This window comes from Lupinus angustifolius, unplaced genomic scaffold (genome assembly GCF_001865875.1).
Source record: "Lupinus angustifolius cultivar Tanjil unplaced genomic scaffold, LupAngTanjil_v1.0 Scaffold_151_37, whole genome shotgun sequence".
In the NCBI taxonomy this organism is placed as follows: Eukaryota; Viridiplantae; Streptophyta; class Magnoliopsida; order Fabales; family Fabaceae; genus Lupinus; species Lupinus angustifolius.
Window position 1 is genome coordinate 3,775 of NW_017725997.1, and position 9,245 is coordinate 13,019.

At 32.2% G+C, this 9,245-nt stretch overlaps 2 protein-coding genes across 2 annotated transcripts; one reads left to right on the forward strand and one right to left on the reverse strand.

The window, feature by feature from the left end:
* Positions 1 to 1,064: 1,064 nt before the first annotated feature.
* On the forward strand, positions 1,065 to 2,703 carry LOC109340268 (40S ribosomal protein S21). The gene is made up of 4 exons (XM_019577914.1): positions 1,065 to 1,150; positions 1,274 to 1,366; positions 1,517 to 1,649; positions 2,454 to 2,703. The coding sequence occupies exons 2-4, from the start codon at positions 1,317 to 1,319 to the stop codon at positions 2,517 to 2,519; spliced, it is 249 nt and encodes an 82-aa protein (XP_019433459.1). The 5' UTR covers positions 1,065 to 1,150; positions 1,274 to 1,316; the 3' UTR covers positions 2,520 to 2,703.
* A 1,152-nt stretch (positions 2,704 to 3,855) lies between these two features.
* LOC109340270 lies at positions 3,856 to 8,073 on the reverse strand. The gene is made up of 7 exons (XM_019577920.1): positions 7,925 to 8,073; positions 7,800 to 7,838; positions 7,657 to 7,710; positions 7,136 to 7,189; positions 4,560 to 4,613; positions 4,404 to 4,475; positions 3,856 to 4,282 (listed from the first exon to the last, which is right to left on the reverse strand). Exons 1-7 carry the CDS (start codon positions 7,946 to 7,948, stop codon positions 4,157 to 4,159), a joined length of 423 nt encoding a protein of 140 aa, XP_019433465.1. The 5' UTR covers positions 7,949 to 8,073; the 3' UTR covers positions 3,856 to 4,156.
* Between the last annotated feature and the right edge of the window lie 1,172 nt (positions 8,074 to 9,245).

The following is a 9,245-nucleotide window of genomic DNA, read 5'->3' on the forward strand; positions in this document are numbered from 1 at the left end:
GGGGATAAAGAATATTGTGTGAGTAAAATAATGTACATGTTTAACTGATATAATAAACCAATTATATCTACCAACAAAGAAAAAATGAGAAGGACATAAAATCATACATCTGAGTTGGTTTGACAGTTGAAGATAAACCATTGAAAAAAAAAATAGTTATGAGAATGATGAAGTAAAAATAAAAAGACCATAATATCATATTTTTGAGTTGCTTTAACATTTGAAAAGGAAGAATTAAAAAATGAAAAGAATATAAATGATACATTTGAGTTGATTTAGAATGAGAAAGAAGATTTGTTGAACAAAATCTGAAGAAAAAAAATGAAAAATAATGTGTAATTTGAGTAGAGATAATGTGAAGAAGAAGACTACTTTTGAGAATTTGAAAGTCATTTGTCAAATATATCCAAAGGAAGGGTGTCTACTTTAGGAATTTCAACAATCCATCAATTTTACAAAAAACCATTTACTTTGTACACTTATCACACATGAATAGTGTCTAATTTTGTAATTACAACAATCCTTCAAATTGACAAAAAATAACCTTCGCTTTGTACATTTGTCACAAATATAGAGTGTCTACTTTAATATTTTCAATAACCTTTTCTTTTCTTATATAGATAGTAGAAGTTTCATTCTTGATTCATCTATTGTTGTTAATTGATGAATATTAAATTATTAATCAACAGATTATCATGTCAACTTAATCAATCATCAATCATTTAAATGAACTTAATTGATACAAATTTTTATGTAATCAATTATAATTGTAATTAAGTGATTGTTCTTGTTTGAAAATCAACTATTTGATATTGTTTGACAATTGATGTAATACAATAACCTCACACTTACTCAACTCCTTTCTAGATGTGCATAGAGTCTTTATTTACCTAAAAAGGAAGAACTACTTTCCATAATTTAGATATAACATAGTCACATATAGTTTTATCTAATACAAGAATTAATATAGATAAACTTATTTGGGCCCAAAGTTTAAGGCCTTAAATCCTGTAAGCAATTTACATTGAAAGCCCGGTCCAATCTGGAAAGAAACTAGGGTTTCTTGGATTTATGAAAAATACCTCTCTCTCTCTCTGTCTAATTACTCTTCCTGAATCCTCACGTTCTCTTTCTCTCGCCGCTCCTTCTAGTGCGTTCTCTTTCTCTCTCCGCTTTTTCCATTATCTCTTTCTCTTTTTTTTTTATTTGGAATATTTGTTTACATTTTTAATCATAGTCCAAGAGATAATTATTCTATTATTTCCTTATTCAGGTTTTTGAAAAAGAAAACACGGTATTCAAAACTCACTATCAAGATGCAGAACGAAGAAGGACAAATTACTGAGCTCTACATTCCCAGGAAGTGGTACGCACTGTTTTTAATTTTTTTGGAATTGAGTTTTCGGCATATTCCATATCTTAGAGATTTGACAAATTTTGATGTCTGTTTTCCACTGCGGAACACAGCTTTCACCTTTTATTGTGGAGTCTGAACTGATTGGTAAATATGTTGCAGCTCTGCCACAAACAGATTGATAACTTCAAAGGACCATGCTTCTGTTCAGATCAACGTTGGCCATTTGGATGAGAGTGGTGTCTACAATGGAAATTTCTCCACCTTTGCTCTCAGTGGTTACATTCGTGCCCAGGTCTTTATTCTTATGAACTTTACATCTTAGTTTTGGTTAATTAATAATCACTTGAACTATCTTTTACATCGATTTCCCTTAAATTTAGATTAGTTACATTATTAGTTTTATAAATGATTCCAATTTCCCTTGGATTTTAGAATGAGGGGAGTATGGTATCTTGATTAATATTTGAATTTGTGTCAAACTGTGATCGTGGTAATGTTGGATCGCTGTTTTTGGGATGTGAATTATTTTGTAATTAAAAAATATTTTTGAATTTGATGTGGTCTGATAGGATTGTGTTGCATACTGATACTGCTGCATCATTGTGATTAAGTGTCACACTGTAATTGGCGGTGTGACGTGGTTGTGATGGTCACCACAACCACAATCTCAATATTTTGGCGGTCACTGCAACCTCAATATTGCAGCGGTAACCATAATTGTAACGTTGTGGCTGTGTCACGTGATGCCATCTGCAATTTAAATCACAACATGACATCTTAGTTTCGAACTATTGAGTGTTTCCTATCAACAAGTTCTTGATTTGATTGGTATGTGATATTCTTTAATGATTTTGTATCTCTAACCTTTCCTTTTACTTTTTTGCAATAGCTGAGATTGAGTAATATGATTAAAAACAAAGTATATTGTGGGGTATTATGGTTTGGGGTTGTTTCTATGTTATGTTAGAAAATTGTTTAAGATATTATATTTCAGTCTCTTCCAGCAGCTTGAAATATACCTTGATGTTTTCATTGATGCACCTTGATAATTTGCATTTCTTAGCTCATGATTTATGTTTTAATTTTATATTTTCAGGGTGATGCTGACAGTGCGCTGGATCGCTTGTGGACAAAAAAGAAGGTCGAAGTTAAGCAACAATAGATATGCATGATAATATATCATGTATCAAGATATTTGAGTATTATTATCTGAGTTATGCAATGCTTGTTTTGGATTTCCTCTAGTTACCTTCAAAGGATGTTGCTTTTTTGACAGTGCACTTGAAAAATGTTTGTTTGTTTCTCATCTTTCAACCTTAGATTTATCTTATTGTGATCTTTTTGTAGTCTTATTTGGTTTACTAGTCAGCTGAATGTGTTGTTTAAGGGTGTTCAGATGGTGCTGGTAGTTAATGTGATTAATGTGCTGTGACAACTTTAACAATTGAAGCAATGTTTTAAGTTGTTTGATGCATACAATAATATTTTTGATTTTGATGTGGACCAAATATGGTTTATCATGGCAATGTTGAGGACCAATGTCAGCTGCATCATTGTGGTCTGATGTCATGCCATCATTGCTTGGTAATGTAGTCTTCAATTTAATACAATGGAAAGGTGTAGTAGAAAGGGAGAGGGGTGTGGATGGAAATACAATTTTATATTGTCTATATCCCAATCCAAAGATTCCCACGCAAGTGTAGGATAAAAATTTCACTAAACGAAAAGTGAATCTACGTTGAAATGGTTTCACCGCACCAATTTAAATTAAAGGTAAAACTATTATTCTCCAATAAGTTTTTTTTGGTTTCTAATAGGTATCTTTGTTTTGTTTTAAACAAGTTGATTTGAGGAAATACTCATTTTATTTTTTTATGTCTTATTGTTTGGTTTTTCAAAAATTGGAAAATTCAAAATAGTCCTAAGAAATTGTAAATATGGATCAAATTGGTAATTTTTAGTAAGTTTTGCGAAGCTTGATAAAAACTAATGTCACTTACATTTAAAAAAAATTGTGAACCATTTTGGGTGTTCCAGTTTTTGAGGGATAAAATTTGTAAGATTGAAAAAACATGTTAAAATGAATATTTATTGTTTGAAGTTTTTCAACTTTCAACATGAATTTTTTTAGACTTCTTATAAGATTTTAGAAATTAGTATGAGATATGAGAGGGAGTTATAAGAGGGAAGATACAATTGGAGTTTTAGGAGTTAAAAATAGTTACACTAGATTTTGAGGATGACTAAAAGGTTAAGAATTTAATTATTGAGAGTAACAATTGTTGGGAGAGACAAGAATTAATTTCTTACCCTTAAAATTGAGCAAATAATCTTGGTAGTAGAAAAAAAAGAATGTGTTAAATGGATTAAGCCAAACAAAAAAAAACTCAACAAATCAGATTGAGGCCAACAAATAACAAGCAAATCTATATTTATTTAGGCAAAGTCTAGTTCAATCTATTAGCAAGTATTAGTAAATGAAAGCATAAGTGAAGAGATACTAAGGGCAAGAACAAAATTTACTATTGATTGATTTTAGTCCATATTGTTCCCAAAAATACTCATCAAACACAACGTACCTAGAGCTAATATTACACAGTCATTCAGCTTCTCTAAGGGTAAATACTCCGAAGTACGGTAAATTATTACATGTTCTTAGACTAATGATCGCAGCCAAATTCTCACCATCGACAATGCACAAATAAGTTAAAATTAAATGAATGTATTCCAAATCAATAGTGGAAATCTGATTGGTAACATTCGTAGTGAACTGTATAACAATTTCTAAGTAGAGCACATTTAATTTTCAGTTACTTTGCCATTATGTTCTTCATCTTCGGGTAACACCTGCTGCCCTTCCTGAACAATTTCTTCAATCTTAGTCTCCTGCCACCGAGCTTGCTTGACATCTAAGACCTCCTGAAGCTGCAAGGCATATTCATTGGTGTTAGCAAATTTAATAATTGATGTGCAACATAAATTGGGAAGAAAATTTCAAGGGTAACCGCAGAAATTGTAGAATGAAATATTTGTCTCAAAGACTTACCCCCAAGTTTCTTAAGCTGGCAGTAACATCTTGTTGTTGCTGCTGAAGGGTGGTCCTCAGATCTTCAAATTCCTAGTTTTGAGTTTATAAGAAACTTCATACAGCAAATTTGATTTGAAATAGTGCAGATGAGGAAAAATCTAAAATCACACTTACTGTTCTAAGTTGCTCCACTTCAACATTAAGTGTTTTCTTAAGTTCTGACAGCTCCTGCATGAACAAAATTTAATGCATCAAGAGTCCAACAAGACAGCTATCATAATAACCGAAAACAAACAAGAAACAAGTTATGACCACATTTACACATTATGAATGACATATGAACCCTATCTGAAATATGCATTATAACACAAGTGAGAATAAAATATAAATGAGCCATGGCCCAAGGACTCTCAATTTATTTTGTGTAATGGAGAGTCAAGAGTTTATCAACTTTTTTTAACCATATCCTGCCTTATCCTCTTGGAAACAACCTATCTGCTTATAGGGGTAAGACTGCATACATCTATCCTCCCCAGACCCCACTAAGTGGGAGCCTCGTGCAATGGGCCGCCCTTTATCATATCCTTCTATAACACAAGGATGCCTAAATCTTACTCTGCACAAGCTTATTAAGGAGGATATGATACAAGATACATGAAGTACCCACCTCCATACCGGATATGCAGCTATTATATGACACACAATATGCAGTGTGCTTACCTCTATCTTACTGCATCATTCCTTGCAGAGTAAATGCATTTTGTTATTCCAGGACAATGTGTGCAAGAAAAACAAAGCACATATGTCATCTTTACAATTGTCCTGCACCCATATGGCCATACCGAAGACCTAGGAAAAATATTTACTTTAGGAAGTAAGAACTCTATAAAAGCTCACTATCCTGAATGTAGTATCAGTAGGTTAGCTGGTAAATTCCCCTGGTTTTGTTTCAACGACCCGGGATTTGATGAACTCATACTTTTACTATGGTGTTAAACAAGACAGACTTACTATGCACCCATTCAAATGCTTTTGTAATAAGTATTTATGCGTGCACTAGTTGATTGTGAAGGATTGCAGCAAGTACCTTTCCCTGAATGATATGATAATTTAGGCTATAGTGCTATACAACATTTTAATTTGAAAGTTTTGGATCTATTTACCATAAATGCATTATCTTTACTGTGTCTGTCAATTTAACTTCCCCTTTTAGTACTTGTATACGAAAATCATACAATCTTTTGCCAACTTGATAAATCCTATTGTTGTCTAAACTCAGCAAGTATTTCTTAGGCCTGACAGAGGTGAAAGAGAAGCAATTAGCAATGTGCATTAGAAGAAGCTCAGGGAACCAATGTGCATTTGGTACATTAGTTAGCATGGGTAAGGGTTTTTTCTTGAACTAAACACAGCTAAAAGTAGAAATAAATTGGATTACTATACAAATTGGGAGTTTTAAAATAAGAGGAGAGCAACACACAAATATGGGAGGCAGAGAGTAAAAGACTACAACGAAATAAGAAAGGGAGATCAAGAGTGCTACATGAGTAATGAGGAAAATGGAAACTGCATTGTGTATATGAGAATGAACAGTTTACAGCTGATGTTGCAAAACTGAAGATTTCTTTATATCATGTTATAAAAGAGTGTTAGCCGACTCCGCCTAATGAGATAAAGACTTGGTTGTTCTTATATATCATAAAAATGTGTTGTATAAGATATTGTAGAACACTAGAACATAGACTATCGGAAATATATACACCAATTGTTAGTGGCACTCAAGGTTGCACTCACTTGTAGTTTCTCGCGCCCACCCAAATCAAGGAACTCTTCTTATAAGCATATTGATTCGCTAAAGTAATTTGATCCTTCCTATTTATAAAAACAGCCATGCCCAAAAAAGTCTTGACAGTTCGAACTGTTGGCAAATTAAATGCAGCTTGGTCAGTATGAAGATAACAAACATAAATGTAAAGGCTTATGGAGTTAATTCTGACACAATAGGTTTGGCATAAGAAATACCTTATGGAATTAACTCTCCATGCAAAAATATAGGAGATTTGATGTAAAAATGGAAATGTAGGCTAATTCGTACAACTTATTGATCTCAATCCCTAATTCACGATCTATGGAAATGTAGACTAATGCATCCCTAATTCACCATATAATCACACATGAAAATGTTTACTGGGAAGATTCAGCTAGTGTCTTAAATTGTGATTGCGATTCGGTTAGGTTGCGTTTACATTCAAATAATTGATTTGTGGTTGTAGAGACTGTCGAAACCGCAATTGCGGTTGTAGAATGTAATTTAATACACTGAATCCAACATAACCATATAAACAGGTATTGATGTTTGAGTCCATACATGCAAATAAGCACAAGGTATTCTTCTAACAGAAGTCATTAAAAGCAAGAAATCCATGATACAAAGAATTGATTTGTATGACAGACTATTTTATGTGCACACTAAGTGTCCATTTACAAGTTAGTTTTTGGAGTTAACAGAGGGAAGAGAATGACTTCGGAGTCCTGAAATATATTTACATGACTAAGCCTTCCCTTTCCGTTACTTTCCTTCCAAAACTCAACTCAAACAGACTCTAATGATACTTGAGAAGATGCAATAAAAGAAACAGCTAACAAGTACAGCATCATTAACTAAAATAAATAAAGGAAGCAAATTGATTGTTTTCTTCAAAATAATATAACATATCTTCATCAAATAAAAAATAATGTTCACCACTTACATCACAATAGACCTTCACTTTTGTGTCTAACTTCGATCTCCAACCTTGCAAATCCTATGAAAACACACACATCAATACTCACCAACTAAATTTAGCGAGTGACTGCGTGCAAATGAAAATGATTTCCCCTCTCTTATTATAAAACATCATCTGTTCATTTCTCTTTTGGTATAAACAAGATGATTAAGTCAACCTGTAGATAAAGAACTAATTTTTCCAGCGTGCCTGCTCGTTTCAAAAAATGTCATTATCAAATCTTGGTGGTTTTGCCTAATTTACGTGGGACCTTTAACCACTAAATCAACATCTGTCCTATTAGGTCATTTAAACTACCCATTAATTAATCAACAATATTAAATGAGGCTAAGATTATAATTTTATAATATTTAAAAAAATAAAGAAAAATACCTATTTTGTTGGTATATAAAATTACGATTAAATTAAAAGTTTCTTAAAATAGGAAAAGAAAGATTAGTAATAACTAATACTCTAACAGTAATGTAGATTTGAAGAAATGTAACCTGTTTCAAACTCTGAATTCTCCCTAGAAGCTCCGATCTTGATTCATTTAGTTCCTGCTAACAAAATTTTAAAAAATTAAACTAAGTGTTTCAATCATTGATTATGTTTTATCATTTATTAAAACAAAAAATTCATAACACACCGCGATTTTAGAGGAAACGGGAACGATTTTCTCTTTCTCCTAAAAAACAAAAACAAAACAAATAAATAAAGATTATGATGAGAAGTTAAGAAAGATGAAACGCAGAGAATGAATAGAAGAGTGACGTTGGAATCAGTGGCTGTTGCCATTAGGGATCAGGTAGAAGAGTATTTTAATTTGAAATTGGGAATTGCAAATTGAAGAGTGTTTGTTTTGTTTTTCTATTCTCTTATTATTATATTCTGGGTCTGTGCTATGGTGACTGTTAGTTGCACCAAACAGAAAACAACGATATAGAGTAAGCAACAGACAACATAATACTTATTAGAGTTGTAACAAAAAATTATTCTGAAATAAGCACGTTTTTTGTTCAAATTTACCATTGGAGTTCTTGTTTTTTGTTTCTCCACAATAAGCTAAATAAATAACATTCTTAAAAAATAGAGAAAAAATTGTTACAAGAAAAATATAAATGTGAGTATATTTGGTCAAGATAATAATGAAATAGAGTTGCATTATTAGAGGTGATTTTAATTTGACTTGCTTAAGTTATTAAAATGTAAACAAATATAAAATAATCAATGATACCCATTTAAGAACGAAAAAAGAGTTGCACCATTATGGTTGCTCTTAATCACATTTTGAAAAACTTGTGAGGAGGATATATATTAATGATACTCGGCGAGATAATAAGAAATTTCATAAATCACAATTTTCCTCATGAATTTTAATTTAATTATATATTACATCTTTTTAAGTGATAACTAACAAGTTAACTGTGTATTTACATGCGTGATATTTTTTGCCACATGGTTAGGAACACATATTACATGTGCATTCACATGTTACTCGTATATTCACATGGTTAAGTACACATATTACTCATACATTCGTATTGTTAAGAACAAACATGTGACCCATGCATTTTAATAGTTACAAACACATATTATCCGTGCATTTGCATTTCTAAGAACACACATGTTACTCATACATTCGCATTGTTAAAAACACATGTGTTACTCCTATTTCCGATGCAGTGACAATTTTACAAAAGAGTAAACTACACTGACAGTCCCTGAGTTTTAGCAAAATAACACAAACCTCCCCTCACTTTTCTACACCTACACAAACCCCCTAATTTATATACTTGCACTGCCCAAATTGTGCAAGCAGACTATCAACCACGCCGTCCCTAGGATAAAATAGCCCAGATCTTTGTTATCGAATTCTTATTGCACTATAAGAACCGATCTCGAATACACCCACCAATATGGCTACCAGTGTCAATTCTTTTCCCATAATGTAACTACTAGTGTTAGTTCTCGAAATGCCCACAATATAGTTATCTGTGCCAATTCTTTTTCCACAATACTGACTACTAGTGTCAGTTCTCAAAATGCATATAGTTTGCTACATGTGCTCATTCTTTTCTCTCAAAACTGACTA